The 18,351-nt window shown below is 32.8% G+C and overlaps 2 protein-coding genes across 3 annotated transcripts; both read right to left on the bottom strand.

Annotated features, from left to right (window-relative positions):
• Positions 1–1,096: 1,096 nt before the first annotated feature.
• Positions 1,097–9,135, bottom strand: LOC114178468 (potassium transporter 3-like). The gene is made up of 9 exons (XM_028064392.1): positions 8,889–9,135; positions 7,899–8,142; positions 7,551–7,799; positions 7,384–7,434; positions 6,301–6,561; positions 6,169–6,221; positions 4,714–4,828; positions 3,322–3,576; positions 1,097–2,650 (listed from the first exon to the last, which is right to left on the bottom strand). Exons 1-9 carry the CDS (start codon positions 8,931–8,933, stop codon positions 1,569–1,571), a joined length of 2,355 nt encoding a protein of 784 aa, XP_027920193.1. The 5' UTR covers positions 8,934–9,135; the 3' UTR covers positions 1,097–1,568.
• Positions 9,136–9,926: 791 nt separating this feature from the next.
• Positions 9,927–15,681, bottom strand: LOC114178467 (calcium-dependent protein kinase 1-like). Of its 2 annotated transcripts, none has more exons than XM_028064391.1 (8): positions 14,754–15,681; positions 14,052–14,195; positions 13,525–13,677; positions 12,243–12,358; positions 11,624–11,791; positions 10,845–10,972; positions 10,642–10,741; positions 9,927–10,330 (listed from the first exon to the last, which is right to left on the bottom strand). In XM_028064391.1, the coding sequence occupies exons 1-8, from the start codon at positions 15,412–15,414 to the stop codon at positions 10,241–10,243; spliced, it is 1,560 nt and encodes a 519-aa protein (XP_027920192.1). In that variant the 5' UTR covers positions 15,415–15,681; the 3' UTR covers positions 9,927–10,240. The 2 variants fall into 2 exon arrangements, 1 of the variants encoding a protein (XP_027920192.1); XR_003603328.1 differs by lacking the exon at positions 9,927–10,330 and adding an exon at positions 11,215–11,476 and having other exon boundaries at positions 10,641–10,741.
• Positions 15,682–18,351: the final 2,670 nt, after the last annotated feature.

Here is an 18,351-nt window from a genome sequence, read left to right as displayed (position 1 = left end):
GTCTTCTAGGTCGTAATGGACCGTAGTTAAGAACAAAAAAAAAAGAGAAAGTCCACTGTTTTTTGGAGGAATGGGCTAAGAAATATGACAGTGGTAAAAGATTTACCACATGACTTCTAGGTCATATTGGACCTTAGTTAACATTTGTCATTAATTATCATACCCTAAAAACAAAGGTTCGTCTAGCTCAGTTGGTAGAGCACAAGACTCTTAACCTTAATTTTAGGCCCGTCTAGCTCAGTTGGTAGAGTGCAAGGCTCTTAACCTTGTGGTCGTGGGTCGAGTTTGTTTTTATTGTTTTACAGATTTTGTTTGCCTTATAGGTCGTAGTGGACCATAGTTAAGAAAAAACAAAGAGAAAACTCACTAATTTTAGGAGGAATGGACTAGAAGATATGACGGGAGTAAAAGATATCATCACATGATTTCTAGGTCGTACTAGGTCGTAGTTAAGAAGAAAATATATAAAACCTACTAATTTTAGGAGGAATGGGTTATAACAAACCCTAAGATGTCTCTTTAGTTACCAAACCTTAAAAATAAAGACTTGTCTAGCTTAGTTGGTAAAGTATAATACTTTTAACCTTGTGGTTGTGGGTTCAAGTCCCACGGTGGATGTTTTGTTTTTATCATTTTTAAAACACTCCTAATATCACAATAAATGTCATAAAAAAATTGTCCAAGAATAAAAATTTCATCATTGTAATCTTCACCAATTGCAATTAATAAAATTTAATTCTTTGAGTAATTTTGTTTCGAAGAACTCTTTAAAATCAATAATGCTTAAATCAAATTTAAATTATATTATTATTTTAATAAACCATATAATTACTTACAAAAGTAAGTAATTTCTATTTCATATTTTTTTACCTAAACAAAATATAAACTTTTTAACCATTTTATACTCATACACAACATTTTAATTTTTCAATCTCTTTGTTAAAAAATAAAAATAAAAGCCAACTAATTTATATTGTTTTGTGACCATACATACCCGTGAGTATCACAAAATACATGCAATTAAAAGAAAAATAAGAAGGGAGATCACAATTTATATAGAATCGTGTACAGTGAACAGAACTTTCAATGTTAAAAATTGAACTAAAGTGTGAAGTGGACACAACTTTCATTGAGTTAAAAACGCGTATTGTGGAGAGAACTGATATTGTAGTTTTACGTGCTTACAAGACACGACTTCAAATCTAGAAAAAAATTACAATTCATATTCAATGACCACCACTATAGTAAAGAGAGTCGTACCTTGGAACACGAATTTTGATTTCTGGACGTGTCGTCAGCCTAGTGCATGACTTATTTGTTGCCTATTTTGAAATTACAGGCAAAGAACACTACTTACTCCAACATTTGTAATAAACTCAAAAGTTGTTAATTTACCCATAAAAGTACACCATATAGCTAAAAAAACCGACCCGAGTATTATTGAGTGAAATCCATTGAAGTGAAATCCGCCAACGTAGCATAATGTAGCCAGTCGTGGAAGCCTAAGAGGCATTCTTTTCTGGCTTGCATAGATTACATCCCCAGTCAAAACACAGTCACAACTTATGTTACACATGGTAATTCATTCCAACCTTGATCAGAGAAATGGGAGGAATGTTTAGTCCTACAACAGGTGCTCGACCATTTTTCCGGAGAAAAGAGTAGAGGTCGATAGCAAACTTCTTTGCAAATGGTGAGTTCCACTTGGCCTTCACGTGAGAATGACCAATTACATACGCTGCTCCAGTGCGTTTGGCTTCTATCAGTTCCATGAGTTCTTCCTTGACCCGTGGGTCATTATATATTACATTTTGCAACTCAAATCGAATTCGTTGTCTAGTGATGAGTTCAGGAGATTCCCGCTCATACATGGCCTGCAGCCTCTTCAATATTGGAGATTTACTGCTAGTAACGGTCAAAGCTCCTTCCTGAAAAGCAGAAGATTCCGACATCAGCAATCGTGTCCCAAACTTCCCTGATGTTCTCACCACCGCCATCCGTCCATCCGCTGAACCTTCTGCATTTCCAGAGTAACCTTCTGCTTCCAATTGAATGAATTCAGCTATGTTCATCACCAGTTCATTTTCAAAATCATTTTCGTGATTGCACACATCTTTATAACCATTTCGGACAATGCATCGATACAATCGGTAAGATTTCGGACCAATTCGACCAATGAGGTAACGTTCCTCACGTGGCACACAAGCCACAGGTACAGTCTTAACACAAACAAAAACAACCACTTGGTAGAAAGCTGGCAGATTTGTCAAGAAATGAGTAAAACTGGCAGGGATTCCAGTAGCCAATCCAGTGTAGATAAGGCCCATTCCAGGAACTCTAACTATCCCAAGACTTGGACCTAATGCAAGGATGGTCCTTGTTGAAACTTTGTTATGCATGTCAAATAAATACTTTTTCCTGGAACCATAATGCCACGCATACATTACAACCATGAATACTGCAGAAAGCACGAGTGGAATCCAGCCACCTTTAAGGATTTTCAGGCTATATGATGACAGGAAGAGAATCTCTATCGAACCAAAGCATAAAGCAAACGCCAGAGCAATTATAAGACTTTGATTCCATACAAGGATGATGGCTAGTGATGTCAAAAATGTGGTCACAAACACAATAATCAGATGTGCAATCCCTGCAAACAAAAGGATGATGTTACTAAGAATCGTGATCTGAAAAAAAAAGTGAATATAAAATGACCCAGAACATGAGTGTATTTTCACAAATAATCGTTGAACCATCTATAACACATAATCATGCAAAATAAGATTAATTTTGTTTCACTGTTAGCGTAACTTCTACCCTAGCATTCAATATTGTGCTGCAAGATCATAAAAAAAGCTTAAACTCTTGGGAAGCTAATATCATAGTCAACTCTTCTAATAATGTTGTACTACGCGATTGATGAACAATTTAGAGATTTCTAATGCAGACAGTGGATCAGAATTATGTTAATTTTCTCTTCCAGTAAAGGTTACTATTTTTGAAATAGATGGCATTATAAATTGAGAATGTAAAGCTTTATAGAGCCAATGAATCACAACTTAATCATATTTGCATATCAAATAATATTAAAATAAATAGTAACTTTGATGAAGACAGCTTAGGACAGAAAATTAGAATACATTATACTAAATTTGTGTGTAATAGGGGAATTAGGGGGAAACATTTGTTCTGATTTCTAGTAATTTATACAGAGAATTCATCTCTGTAGTAGTCTACGATTTTGGACCAACAAACTTCATTGTATTTTGTGATCCAACATCAATATTCTCCAATCAACCAATTGGTGCTCTGTCAACTTACCATAAGCATGTCCTATTCTGTTTATGTCTCCTAAACCAACTGTCACAGCCAAACTTATTATCATAAGAATCCAGTTTATCTCCGGTATATATGTCTGACCAGGGATCCACCTTCTGGAATGCACTGCCTTTACTCGAGGGAAACATTCAAATGCATGGCATTGTTGGACTGTTGAGAATGCTGAAGCAATGACAGCCTGACTTGAAACTACTGCCGCCAAAGCAGACACCAAAAATACTGGCCAAAATAGAACATCTACAAAAATGACAAAAACATTCTGAAATATATTACGGATACTAGAAAGCAAGTATTGCAGTCTTATAAAAAACATGACAAGACGCCAAAGCAGACACCAAAAATATTGGCCAAAATAGAACATCTACAAAAATGACAAAAACATTCTGAAATATATTACGGATACTAGAAAGCAAGTATTGCAGTCTTATAAAAAACATATGACAAGACAAGTACCAGCTCAATTATTTCGCTTCATTAACCGTTAAAGTAAGTATCTTGCGTACAAGATACAAATACTAAAAGTAAATGGTGATTTTATTCCACTAAAAGCATATATACACGGCACACTAACGTGAAAAGTTGAGATAATTATACGCATGGACCGTCGTCTAAGTGGTTCTTTTATAGGAAAATGCTAAAAGAAGTACTAAACCACAAGGAACAATAAACCCACTGGCTAGGGTTTATCTCCAAAATTATCAAATAGTGTTAAGCTAAACTCATTGACAATGGCTTTGATACATTGAATAATAGTAGTAGGAAATGGAACTGATCTACCAATTTGCTCACCAACTTCTGCCCTAAATTAAAAGTAGTACAGTGCATGTACAAGAACTCAGGTTTTTCTGATCAACATAAGATTAAATACATTCTAGTTAGAGGTTGTGATTCAGTTAGAAAAAGATAGTGTCACAAAATGGTCTAATTTATAGAACATTGAAACAATAACCTTAAGCAAGATGTGATACATATCACTTTTTCAAATTAGGAAATCATAATAAATTAATAATAATTCATAGAAATAAAACATGTAAATGAAACCAACTTACATAAGAAAAAGTTAAAGTTCATTAAAAACATGCTATGAAGAAAAAATACACAGTAAAACATCCACCCTAAATAGAATTCACACAAAATATTTCATTGTTAGAATAATAATCTCAAAGGTTAAAGTTATCTCTCAAAATTGTCCCACCTAAATTGGTCAGGGAGAGCCACAACTTGTATCTAATACTTGCAACTTGTCAGTGTTGGCATAAGTTCATAATAGACATTTTGAGACAAGAAGCAAAAAGATAATACAATTCCACGTTCTTCTAGAATTCTACAAGGCCCATCAGAGATATTTTATTCATAGTATTTACATTAACTGACCTGGAATAGAAGCATAAAAGCTTATATGCACTGCAGATAAATTCTTGGAAAGAAAAGCAGCCTGCCCCATGTATTGAAGAACTAAACATGGGTAAATGACACAACAAAATGCAATCTGCACAGTAATGGGGAGCAATAACAATTATAAAAATTACAACAATCATTTTCAAAAATAAAATCAATCTAAAAGTTATAACTCTGTTTAAAATGAGGAATCACTATTACGACCTCAATATATTATGCAAAGGGTTAGGCAAGGAAGTAATGAGAGGGGTAAAGTGTATTATAGAAAGAAATTTAAAAATAAAAATAGTTAAGAAGTTAGTTGTTATGGGGGATGAGGCTTTCTGAGAAAGTCTATATAGTCTTATATGTGAAAGGAAGAATTTTCTTTTCTAAGTTGATGCTTGTGTTTGGAGTTGATAATTGTTGAATAATACAGGGCCACAGATGAAAGTAAGTTCTATGGTTTGGGTTTAGCATAAACTTAAATGAATTAGCCATTGAAGTCTTAATGGTAGTTAATGAATTAGCCATTGTAGGTAGTAAATGAGTTAGTCTTTGTGAGTAGTTAATGTACTAGCTGTTGTGTGGGTAGTTAGTGTACTAACTGTTTTGAATACAATGATCAGAAATAGGAGTCTATAACTTGTATTGTGAATTCTATGAATGAACAACGACAACACAAGAGTTGAATAAAGTTTTTTCATAAGATTGAGAGTTTGTTGTCTACACTATGTAATACATTACTAAACAGGTAAATCAACTCAAAGTTTGAATTTCGCATGTTCCACTTTAGCCAAAAAGTTCTAGATAACAAATCAAAGAATCAGTTTCTAAATGTTATTGACATACAGGTTAAGAAACCTTTTTGATATGTAAATATAAATAAGAGAAGGAGGTTAGTTAGTTAGTTAGTAAGCTATTGTTAGTTCATAGTTGTTTGGTATGTCTAAAAGTGACGTAGGTTGTTGTATTCTGGACAGTTGAATCTAGATTGAAATGACAATCAAGTGCAGTGCACAGTTTCTTTGACCTCTCTGTTTCTCTCCTCTTCTCTCAACCCTATCTATTTTGTTCTTCCACCTTTCCCGTCTTTTTTCCCCTGTCTTTCTGTTTCTTTCTCTTCCCAACCTAAATTCTACATCACCTATATTCCATCACTTGTTATGCATTATAAACAAAGGTTTGTCTTTTCAATACTAATATATGAGTATAATACAAATTAGTATGTTGTGGTATCTTTCAATCTGCTGTTCAGTTCTTTAGTAGCATAATACCATAAACTATTTCACTTAATAGGCACATCAAAAGTCTAAAGTTTATTACAACTTAGTACACATACTATTACTAACAATTCTTGGGTATTATCTATTAGGAGGGTCATTCGTGAACACAACATTGGAAGTTAACAGTGAAATCAAAGCCAACTTAATACTTATTGGCCTCACATACCCTTAAAGGTGTTTGTCTGTAGTAACCAAGGTCTCCAAACATAGCTTCAGTTCCTGGAGATGACAAGAAAAACATAATGAATTTGGAAAGCATAAGGCTTAAGCAGAACTTGAATTTAAAAGAGATGCAGACCTGTAACGCACAGAAATACTCCTCCAAGATTAACCCAACCACCTTTTCCTGTAAGCCTAAAGAACTTGTAAATATAGAGCGGAGAAAGAGCCCCATATACTCGTGGGTTCCACTTGATGATATTGTAAATGCCAATCATGAAAATAGTAAGTAACCATAGAATGATTATGGGAGGAAATGCAAAAGCAACCTTGTAGGAGCCACGGTGTTGCATAACGAAGAGTCCAATCACTAGAACACAGGAAATTCGAGACAGCACACCTATGAAAGAGTATATACGTAAGTTTTGTTAGAAAAAATACAAAATGCAACATTGTAGGAACCATATGTTGCATAACAAGAAGTCCAATCAGTAGAGCACAGGAAATACGAGACCACGCCTATGAAATGATATATACATATGTTCTGATAGAAAAAATGCATATTTTTCAAGGAAGTAATATAGGACCAGTAGCGTCTAACAAACGTCAAGTGAGAATTGTTCTCAATTGTCATCATGAGAACAAATCTTTATTATACAAGATACAATCATACACCAATTATCATTATTAAAACTAAATAAAACCAATCTTGAGCCTCCAAATATGATTATGTAATCAAGATGTGCTGTTCCCAAGTAATTTTGCTTATGCTGAAGAACAATGAAAAGCAAACTCAATTCAACCTTTCATAAAGAAGCTCATAAATGCACAACGTAATCAAGAGACTGTTACTTCTTTTTCTTTTTTTTTTTTAATTAACGCATGCACCATATAATAAGCTTGGGATAAAATAAGGGGAGTTATCTATGTCAAGGTCCTAAATATCACTTTATTTTTAAGTAACAATGACAGTTTCTGAAGTACGTTCCATGATTTAATATTCCACTCTATGTTACCTTTTTTTCTATATAGTCTGTATGTATTAATTTATTAGTATGTTGATTTAATTCATTTAGACTTTTTGTGTGTACAATGATGCTAACAAGGTTTGAACGTAAGAGCTTGAGCAAACTAGCCAAACCTAGCGGGTTATTCATGTAGATCATTTAAGCTCTGAGTATTAGACACTGTTTGGAGGAAGATTAGCATCGTTCCCACTTACTTTTGTTTGTAATCTTTGCTTCAATTTCCAGGCCTTTAATGGATGAAAGAACTGCAGGATAGAATTCGTATTAGCAATATAGCTGATGCAATCGTAAAACATCAAATCAGATAAGTTGTACCACCAGACACAATAACATATTTGTAATGAGAAAAATGTAAAGTTACCAGAAATGGCAGGCATGAGTGCACCAACACAAATTACCATGCAAGCACCCAGTAAAAAGAAAATAAGCAAAGCCTTCTTTGTGCTCTTGTGTTTCTCAATGAATCTTTTCAAAGGAGATGGTGGTATACTTCTATTTGAGGAACCAAGTTTGAGATATGTAGAAAGCTCCTCATCAGAAGCTTGATGATTAGGAAGCAAACAAAATTTTGCATTTCTGCAAAGCTGTGAATACAAAGCAACAATTCCCCCTGTACGTGTTGCATGTACTAGCATTAGCACAATAATTATAGTAATGAGTAAAAAAAGGACCTTAGTTTGACAGAAAAATAAAGCAAAGCAGTCCTTACCTTCGCCATTATCATCTACACTTAAAAGAATAACTGCATACTTCAACAAAGAAACAATTGAAAGAGTCCAAAATATTAAAGAAAATGCGCCAAATATTGCATCTTCATTCTGGACTTGTTTTAGTCTTTCAGAAAAAATACTTTGATATACATAAAGTGGGGATAGGCTCAAGTCACCAAACAAAAAGCCAAAACTTTGGTATGCCAAAAACAAAAGTGTGCTACATTGAAATTTCCGCTCTACCTGTTAGTTGAGAAAAAAAAACAAAAATATTATGAACATATATAAGGACTTCAAGTTTTTTAATAAAACAACATTTAGGTTCGAAGGGAAAGCAATGAACAAAATAATAGATTATATAGATATTTAATGCTTTTTTCCTATTTCCTTTTCTTCCGCGCAGGCATACATACAACTATGATAAGTTTGCTCATTTTCCACCAAATAATAAAAGAAAAAAGAAAAGCAGAAGAACACGAATATTAAATAAAACGCTTCTACCAATATAGCATTCGATACACTAAAGCAAATTGTGTTCAAGAAGAATTCCATTTTCATTTCCCAAGCTTCTACCAACGTAGCATACATTCACCATACTCTCCACACAACAACTCGCATCTCTTTCTCGTTTTCTGACGAAAAATATATTTGCCTGTGATTGCTACTATGCCTAGTAAATTTCCAAACTATACAGCCAAACCATATTCCGTTTTCAGGCCAGTTATCCACGTTTAGATTGACGACGGAGTTTCAAACAACAAATCTCATTTTCACTTTGCACATTGTCTCTATACGGAAAAATTCGACACAAACAGTGCTTATTCAATACGCCTTCATTCATTAGAATTCCATCTATTCTCCGAAAATCGAATCTGATAAAAACGGAAAACAGGCGAAGAAAGTTCCAGAAGCATAGGAAAACGTTTGTAATATATTTTGTGGTTAAGTCAGTGTCTGAATTGAGGAAAAAAAGAGAGGAGAAAATGTACCACGGTTGATGATGCACCTTGTTCTCTACTCGCATCTGAGCTCATAGCGAAGAAGAAAACAGAACAAGAGTTTCGTTGCGCTCGCTTTTGGAAAGGAAAAATACACTCCAACTGTATTGGAACCGCGGCGAAATTGCCTCCAATGTAGACCGTGTTTGATTATTTTATTAGTATTTACGCAGGAAACTTAGTTTTTCCTTTTGCAAGATGTCGTGGTAAGAGTGTCCTGTAATATCTCAACCTACCGATCCTCGGTCTGAGTTACAATTTAGGCACATATAACCAAATTACATAAAAAAAAAAACTAAATTGATATGAACTATTATATTATTTGTAATATAATCTAAACTTTTACCTTTAATTCAAAGTCATTAATGGCGATGCAAGTTAACTTGGAAGCAATTCTTAATATATAATCCTTGTCTTATTTATAATCTTCTTTTTTTTTCAGAAAATTATTTGTATTTTAATTGAATGATGTATTGATTTTTTTTTTCTAAAACGCTCTTAATTAAAGATTTAAAATAAATCACAAAAGTTTATCTCTCTGATTTGAAAATATAAAGAATCATAAATATCAAATCTATCCCAACTACTTCATTTTATAATATACAAGAATAATTTTGAAAAAAAATTAAAATTAGATAAATTTATTATTTTTAACTAATTCAGTGTAAAAGTTAGCTAAAAAATCTTACAAATAGAGAGCTCATATTTAAGGAGTTGTCTTTAGGAAATTAATTACACCTTTTTTTCGCAAAATTAGTTCTACACTTCTACAAATACCACAAATATAATCTTTTACACGTATTCATTTAATTTTACAGTATACAACCTTACTGAAAACCAATTATAATCATATTTAGATTATTTAAGTTTACTTGAACAATATTATTCACAAAAATAAAATTCAGTCAATAAATAGCCTAATTCGAGAAATGCATATCCACATTCTCACACTGCATGCAGGCCATGATTCACATATTGAAGAATCAATCAACTTAATTATAAATTATACCTGATTCGGCCCTTGGGACATATCCACATTCTCAGATTACTTTATTCATAAGACGAATATGTCTCCGTAGGATCTATCTCTGGTATACAAAGTTAGCACTCAACGTAAACCAAAAGAAACTAAGTCTCACATTCTTAACCTCACTAGAGAAAAAAGTTGGATCTGTTTTTTCTTGGATTTGTACAAAATAGAAAACACATTCATGTCTGCTCGCGCAGTAGGGAAAAAAACTGGTGCAACTAGACCCACAAATATCATGTAAGTGCCCAATCAAATAGCAGGCCGCAATACTAAAACGAGTAAAGACTCTGATCTCAACAAAGTAATGCAGAACTTATTTGCGACGTCTTTGGGTTATGTGGGTTATGTCTGGGTTGCCTTTCCTCATCATGGCTACAAACTCATCATAGTTAATTCTTCCATCCTGCAAGAAATTTGAGAGTTAATATTGCAAAGGATAATTAAACAACACTGCATAAACTAATAAAATTTGGCACTAAGACAACCGTCAATGTTGTTGCCCTGTAAGATAATACCGCTTTTCTAGATAACAAAAGACACGAAAATTTCTAGACCTGTTCTATAAGGAAAGAAGAAAGCAGTATTACCCAACAATATAATTACAGCATTTTCCAGAATGACATTATTGTTGCATGTGATTGTGATTGTGATTGATTATGCTAAAACAATATATGGACATAAAGGGAGCAAAAAGAGTAAAAAGAAAGTAACTACATTGTCTGTATCAACTTCAGCAATGATCTCCTTTATTGTTTTCTCATCACCCATGTTATACTTCTTGAGGGCAGATTCCAATTCTTCCATTGTGATGTAACTAAACAGAAGCAACAAGAAGAAAACCAACACAAAAATCAACATTTAAGGTGATAATGTTGCTGCTATAGAATAAATTATGAATGAAAAATAAATTAGATTACCCGCTCTTATCATCGTCAAAATATTCAAAGGCTTTATATAGATGATCCTCTCTTTCCATTCTATTCATGTGCATGGTAGCAGTTATAAATTCAATGTAATCAATGGTTCCATTTCCATCTACATCAGCCTGAGAACCAAATAATTACGATCATGTAAAAACATTAGTAAAATCAAGGGAAGTGTCAGACTAGTGATTACAATATCATGCAACCATGAACATATTATCCATCTTGACATCTCCAGTCTCAGATATTATTACACACAGCACATAGATGCATCAAGCACCAAGTTCTTTATAAGTGCAAAACAGGATTACATGCTTATGATTATCTACAGGACAGGAGACAATATTGCAAAGAAAGAGCTAACCGTATATATGGTATGTGCATGGGTTCGGAAAGATACTTAGCTACGGGGAGAATATCTCCATGACTTTAGCATAAGTGCATCACAAATGCAAACCTAGATTTTCGATACAGATATAAACAAAACAGGATGAGCTTGCACAGAATGAGTTTAACAGTATTTCACACACACACAAAATAACTTAGCTGTGGGATTTGCCAGCTCATGTTATAATAGCAATTTCAAACAACATGCTGGGTGACAAGATTTTGGGTAGTGTCTGAACCTGTATTTCAGGTCACATTTAGAGCCAGGATGAGATATCGTGTAAACTTCAAACATTCTCAATAGGTAATCAACAAATGAGTGCAAATCTTTTGGAAGAACCAATAGGAAAAGTTACAACCGAAAAAGAAGAGGACAGTGATCTTACCGCTTCCATCAATTGCCTTACTTCGGACTCAGAAAGCTTACTACCCAGTTTTGGGAGACCAGCTTTCAACTCCTCAAATGTGATTGTTCCACTGTTATCTGTATCCATGGATTTGAACATTTCCTTCAAGCCGATAATTTCTTCTTCAGAAAGATTTTCAGCAATAACCTGCAATAAAATAGTTTATAAATTAATAAAATTCATTTCATGAGCCATTTAATCCGAATAGTGGATACTGAGGGTGTGTGTGAAACCAAGTCCTAAAAGTGTGTGTGAAACGAATTCCACCAAGACGGATCTACATTATTGCTAAACTAAATAATATACTGCTTCCACAGAATTAGAATGGTTACATTACATTGGCATATGAGGAGACGGATTCACTAGCAGCGAAAGTATTAGTATAACTGAAAGAAACAAAAGCATCTATCCTTTGACCAAGTCAGCTATGAAGACCTTCTCTACATATTTATTTGTTTATATTATGGATTTTCCATTAACGTATACTATCTTAATCCAAAAGGATTTCAATATAGTGGAGTTTGCAGATATTTTACAAAAAACTTGATAATGACGTTCATGATGAGAACAAAAAAAATGATGATAACCGATGATTTACCTTCAGGGCTACTTTTTTTAGTTTGTTCATTGCTCGGAATTGTTTCATTCTGGATAAAACAGCAATATCAAGAGGCTTATCAGATGCATCTCCATCCACTCTCATCCAGGGATGATCTGCACCATATATAACATATTATATTATGATCTAAGATGCACGGATACTATATGTATATCAGATACAACGGTTATATGTTTAATTTGAAAATAAAAGGTTACAATGTGTGATATGTACATATTGAAAAATATACAAAATTTCTTAAAAATATGATAAATGTATGATTGTTATTGTATGAATCCAAATTAAAATAACATATTAAATATTGTCAAAACCATAAATTATAAATTATTATCATCATAATAGTATTAGTACATTATAAATTAGATATTTCATTGATAAATGTCAATAAAATATCTTAAAGTATCATATAAAGATCCGTGTCGTGTATGGATATGTGACACAAATTAAAATATTGGTGTATGATAGGTTATGATGGATTGAATCAAATAAGTAAACAGCCGAGAGAGTTTTAGTTTGAATGTGACTATGATGCGTTAGTGCTTGAGAAAAAGAGGCAATCGCACTTTCAAGCAAAATATAATCAGAATAAACTCCCACTAGTAACTCTATCGTTATATCAAACAGGTGTAACGAGGGGGAAGTTATAAAGTGGTTTGGACCACCACTTGTTCTATGGTCCCTATCAATCTTTAAGCGTCATGTACTTAAGTTATTAAATTTAAAATAAAATAATTAAATAAGTAATTACATGTCACAAAGATTGATCAGGCAAGGACAAGTATTGGTTTATACCTACCAAATAATTTATCCTAATGAGGGACAAAACAAGAGCACAATATACATTAGGCAAGAAGAAAATGCAAATCCAGGAATTATTAGAGAGAATCAGTGAGTCCTAATCTACATTTCTATTCTTCATAACTTTTCTTAGGAGGGGGTCGAAGTGTTTTGGATGTGACAATTATTTCTCATTGTCTTTCTTTTTATTTAACGAATCACACTATTCCAATAGTACAGTGTCCTTAACAATATCACAGATCTGTATATCGAATAACAACAGTTTTGGATATCCGTATGTCCTACTCTCGCCAGCTATCTCGGTCTCACTGAATCACGGCATAATCCATCCTACAGGTTCAGAACCTCACTATGAGGGTAAACAATGACTCTCTTCTTCTGTGTCAGCGAGATTAAAACAAAATATAAAGTACATTTGGCACAAAAGCTAAAAAGTTATGATCATGAGTAGAGTTTAACTTACTCAGTACTTCAACTGCTGAAAGTCGTTCTTTGGGGTCAGCTCGTAGCATCTTTTTTACCAGATCTTTGGCACTGGTTGATATGGAAGGCCAAGGATCCGATGCGAAATCAATATGTCCACGAAGAATAGCATCAAAGATACCCTGTTCATTTTCTTCACATGAAAGATTAAAAACAAAGTGAAAACCATTGGAAGGGTTCGAAACTGAGTACACTAGGGTACGAGAAAAGAAAACTTCCACAGTAAAGTGCCAACATAATCCTTTCGGAGCTCAAGAAAACAATCATAGGTTCTTCTGAGGGGTCACAGATTACGACAATAACTTTAACATGAAACTTTAAGACAATGGGGGTGTTGTTCTTCTTCCTTATATGTTGATTCATTTCTACCTAATGTAGGATTTAAACTTACATTTGAATTACTAAATATCTGGTTTTTATTCGACATGGTCTTCAGTCAGCAAAAGAAGTTCATAGCTTACCCACATTCAAAAATAAAAGCGAGGGAGAAAAAGGAAGGAGTTCTACCTGCCCAGAAAGGTGGAACACCAGAGAGCAGAATGTAGAGTATAACCCCAGCACTCCAAATATCAGCCTCAGGCCCATAACTTCTTTTCAACACCTCAGGAGCAACATAGTAAGCACTCCCAACAAGGTCTCTAAACACATCTCCTGTTCACAAAACACAACACTCCAAGTCAACCATTGCAACAACGCCTACACTGTAATAAATTTCACAATAAACACTTGCAAGAGATAAAAAGAAAGACTAACTTTTTCATAATAACTTATTGGAGGAAAAAACACCAAATTTAAATAAATAAGTTTCTTAAATATCAAAGCGTGGAAGTAAACTTTTGAAAAAGTTAAATGCGAACGCTTATGTGAATAGATTAATTTTAATTCATGAAAAGTTCTGTTTTTTTTTTTTTTGCTATAAAGTTTAGTGGAACAGCTTGTAGAAATAAAGTCAAACTAAAATGAATTCAGCTTCAATCATAAATTATGATTGTCTTATTCATTACCTAATCTATGAGTTTTCTTTGTTTAGCATTTTCAAAAAACTTATTCTAATGGGTAAATAAATTAATTTTAAATTGAGAAAAAACTTAATTCAATAATTAAAACATGTTATCTTCTTCACATCCTCCTCCCACTAATTATCCAAACACGACCTAACACAAGCAGAATCAATGAGCAGTGACCAGCAGATTGCAGTAACTAACTAACCCGGCTTGAAGAAGACGGAGAGACCAAAATCCGTGGCCTTGAGAGGGGAATCATCGTCCTTGTTGAGCAGCAAGAAATTCTCGGGCTTCAAGTCCCTGTGCATCACGCCCATGGAGTGGCAATTGTGCACCACCGTCACGATCTGGCGGCAGGAGTTGGCGGCGGCGCGCTCGGAGTAGTGGCCCTTGGTGATAATCCGGTCGAAGAGCTCGCCGCCAGCGCAGAGCTCCATGATGAGATTGACGGAGTGGCGGTCCTCGTAGGCGCCCTTGAGCTCCACGATGTTGCGGTGGCCGGTGAGGTGGTGCATGATCTGGACCTCGCGCCGGATGTCGTCGATGTCGTCACGGTTCACGAGCTTGCGCGTTGCGATCGACTTGCACGCGAATTGCTCCTTCGTGGCCTTGTGGGTCACCAGGTACGTCACGCCGAACTGCCCGCGGCCCAGCTCGCGCCCGAAGGTGTAAATTGACCGGACGTCCTCCATGGGCCGGCCCAGCACCCGGCCCAGCGAGGACGACGCTTGAGGTTTCGGGGGTGGTGGTGAAGGGTTCGCGTTCGGAGGTAGGACGGTGATGCCGTTGCGCCGGGGAAGGTCGTCGGAGTACGTGGTGGTGGTGGTGGCGGCACCGCCGCCGTGGCTGCTGCTGCAGTTACCCATGGTCTAGGGTCAACGAAGGGAACTATGGTGGTCAGAAGAAGACCAAATGTGTCGGGGTTTAAAACTAGGTGGCCGGCACAAGGACTAAGATGGACTTTGCTGCCTGGTTGTTAATTAGTGTGCTAATTACTATTAATTAATAAACATCTTGTGTTAATTAATACTTTAAAGAAAAAAAACACACACAAACTAGTAAAAATTAGGTTTTGTGACATACTTCCTCTAGAGTAGTAAGAATATTATTCATAACTATTCTTATTCCGCTTTAAAATATGGATCAAAGAAAGTTATTTTGGTAGGTTGTATTGCAGGATGTAATAAATAACTATAACTATAATGTCAGTTATAATCTTATAAACATAAATTTTAAAGACCAGTAAAACAAATCCACTGATAATTTTATGTTACTTTTTATTTTTGTTTTCCTTATTCGGAATGAATGTTTTTATATAAACTTTAAAATAGTTTTATTATATTTTAAATTAATATTTGTTAATATATAAATTATTATTAGTTTGTTCTAATATAATATAGTCAACATAATATTTTTCAAAAATAATAAAATTTACTTAAGCCGGAAATAAAATATAATTTGTTTCGATAATTCAATTGTTCTATATTGTCCTATATCTTTTAGAAGTTAAAGTTAAACGAGTACTTCTGGACGTCTTTTAAAAAATAACAAAATCATGACACACTCTAAATCGAATAATAATTCAAAAATAAGATGATTGATCTTAATTTTTGTAGGACTTGTTCTCAAAACAACTTAAATGTAAGATTTTAGTGATTTGGTTTGATTTGGTTTAGTTCATTTTTGTAGTGTTATTATTTTGTTTGTTCAATTTAGTTTCTTAAATAGTTAGTGATGTTAAAACTTTTTTTATACATGTCACGTGTCATTTTGTTCTGAAATTTTTTTTATTTTTTTTAACTGTTTTAATCTCAAAAGAAAAAAACATAAATTGTGTTACATTATGATTGTGTCATGGATTAATTGGTGAAATTTCTACTTCTTTTAATTTTCAAAAGAAATAATTAAAAAAAATTGTCATGAGTCAGGTCATGGTCCACGTGTCAGTGTATCATTAGTGATTTTGAATTTAGTCAATCTATTTAAAATTTTGATTCAGTTTAGTTCTTCTGTCTCTTAAAATGATTTAATCTGAGATCAAATTAATAATTAAGTTTAATTACAACTTATATATTCATGTTAAAATAATTTTTTATCATTTATACACTAAATCACTCCCTAAATACTTATTTTATTTTATTTTATTTTTACATTTTTTTCCTTGTAATTTTTTACACTTGTAAAAAAAATATAATTTGTATATTTAGGTGGAGAGATTTGATGTATAAATTCTAAAAAGTTTTTTTACATATATATATATATATATATATATATATATATATATATATATATATATATATATATATATATATAAGTTATAATTAAGCTTAATTATTGATTTGGTCACCTTTGAGAAAGAATCATTTTAAAAGAGAACTAAATTGAATCAAAGATGTAAATAGAAGAACTAGATTAAAAAAAATCTTTATTATGCTAACACATGGCACGCCATGGATTGACCTATGACGGTTTATATTTTTTATACAAAATAATAAAATTTTATTAATTGACACATATTAAGATCATGACACGATATGTGACAGTTAATTTTTCAAAATATTTTTTTTAATTAAAAAAAATTTACAAAATGACAAATGACATGTAAAGGCACAACTTTAACATTATTTTAATAAAATAACCAAATTAAAATTAAAAAATACTAAATTAAATCCAAAAGTTCTATCAGAACCAAAATTAATCAAATTATTAAAAAACTAAATTACTAATTAAACTTAAATTTACTTAAGTAGAAAAAGACATGGATACAAGTTATTTGTTTAGGTCTTAACTCACATCACCACCACTGAATTTCTACTTTGTCGATCTCACTTGCACATCATACAAGACATTTCACTTCATTAACTATAGATCTTGAGTTTTGCTTTAAAACTTTTCTCACCCTTATCACTTACACATGTCACATAAAACCTTATAAATCTTCGTTAAGCGCTCCACGCATAAAATTTCAAAATTATAAATAAAAACATAAGTTATATATATCAAATAAAAAATGTTTTTAAAAATATGTGTTGCTTAAAAGTTAAAAAAATTTGCCTTTTAAGTGAGAAAATTGTATTATAAATTTATTTGTTAGATACAACTATTTTCGATTCTCCATTTTAAACATCAAAATTATTTTATGCAAACACAGAAATAAAACAACAGTAATGCCGCACCTTTGTCTGTAAGGCACCTAAATCCATCAACGTCGTGTTTAACAATTTGAATTTAATAAATAGTTTTTGAATTTATAATACTTTTAGTGAGAGTCCTGTAAACGATACAATTTAGTAAAGTTAGACTTTCAACGTTAAGTCATTTTTATTTGGTGTCGTTTTTATTGATAATTTAAATGAATTAAGATATAAATATAATATTCTTAAATTGTATTGTGATTTCTTAAAGTTATGATTATATTTGATATAAAATAATAATATGCATTCTATTTTAAATTATTTGAAGGTAAACAACTTTATTTACTTTAAATTTGTAAAAGCCTCCATATCTTCAACAATTAATTCATAACATTTAACAACAATTTAAAAAAATTAAAAAGATGAAAATGCAAAATTCGAATGTAGTTTTGAAGTTCATAAATAAAAGTATTCAAAGCACATTTCATCTACATCGTATAAATATTTTTAACCTAGTTATTTTCAATTAGTCTCTTGTAAAAGAACCGTTAGCATTTAAGAAATAAAAAAATTAATATATAACATGACTCGTTGTACCCCATATCTATATTTAATATCTGAACCTAATAGTACAATCTTAAAGACCATTAATCAACCTCGAGAGATTAA

The sequence above is a fragment of the Vigna unguiculata genome, chromosome 3, assembly GCF_004118075.2.
Source record: "Vigna unguiculata cultivar IT97K-499-35 chromosome 3, ASM411807v1, whole genome shotgun sequence".
In the NCBI taxonomy this organism is placed as follows: Eukaryota; Viridiplantae; Streptophyta; class Magnoliopsida; order Fabales; family Fabaceae; genus Vigna; species Vigna unguiculata.
This window is presented reverse-complemented; position numbering and strand designations above follow the sequence as displayed.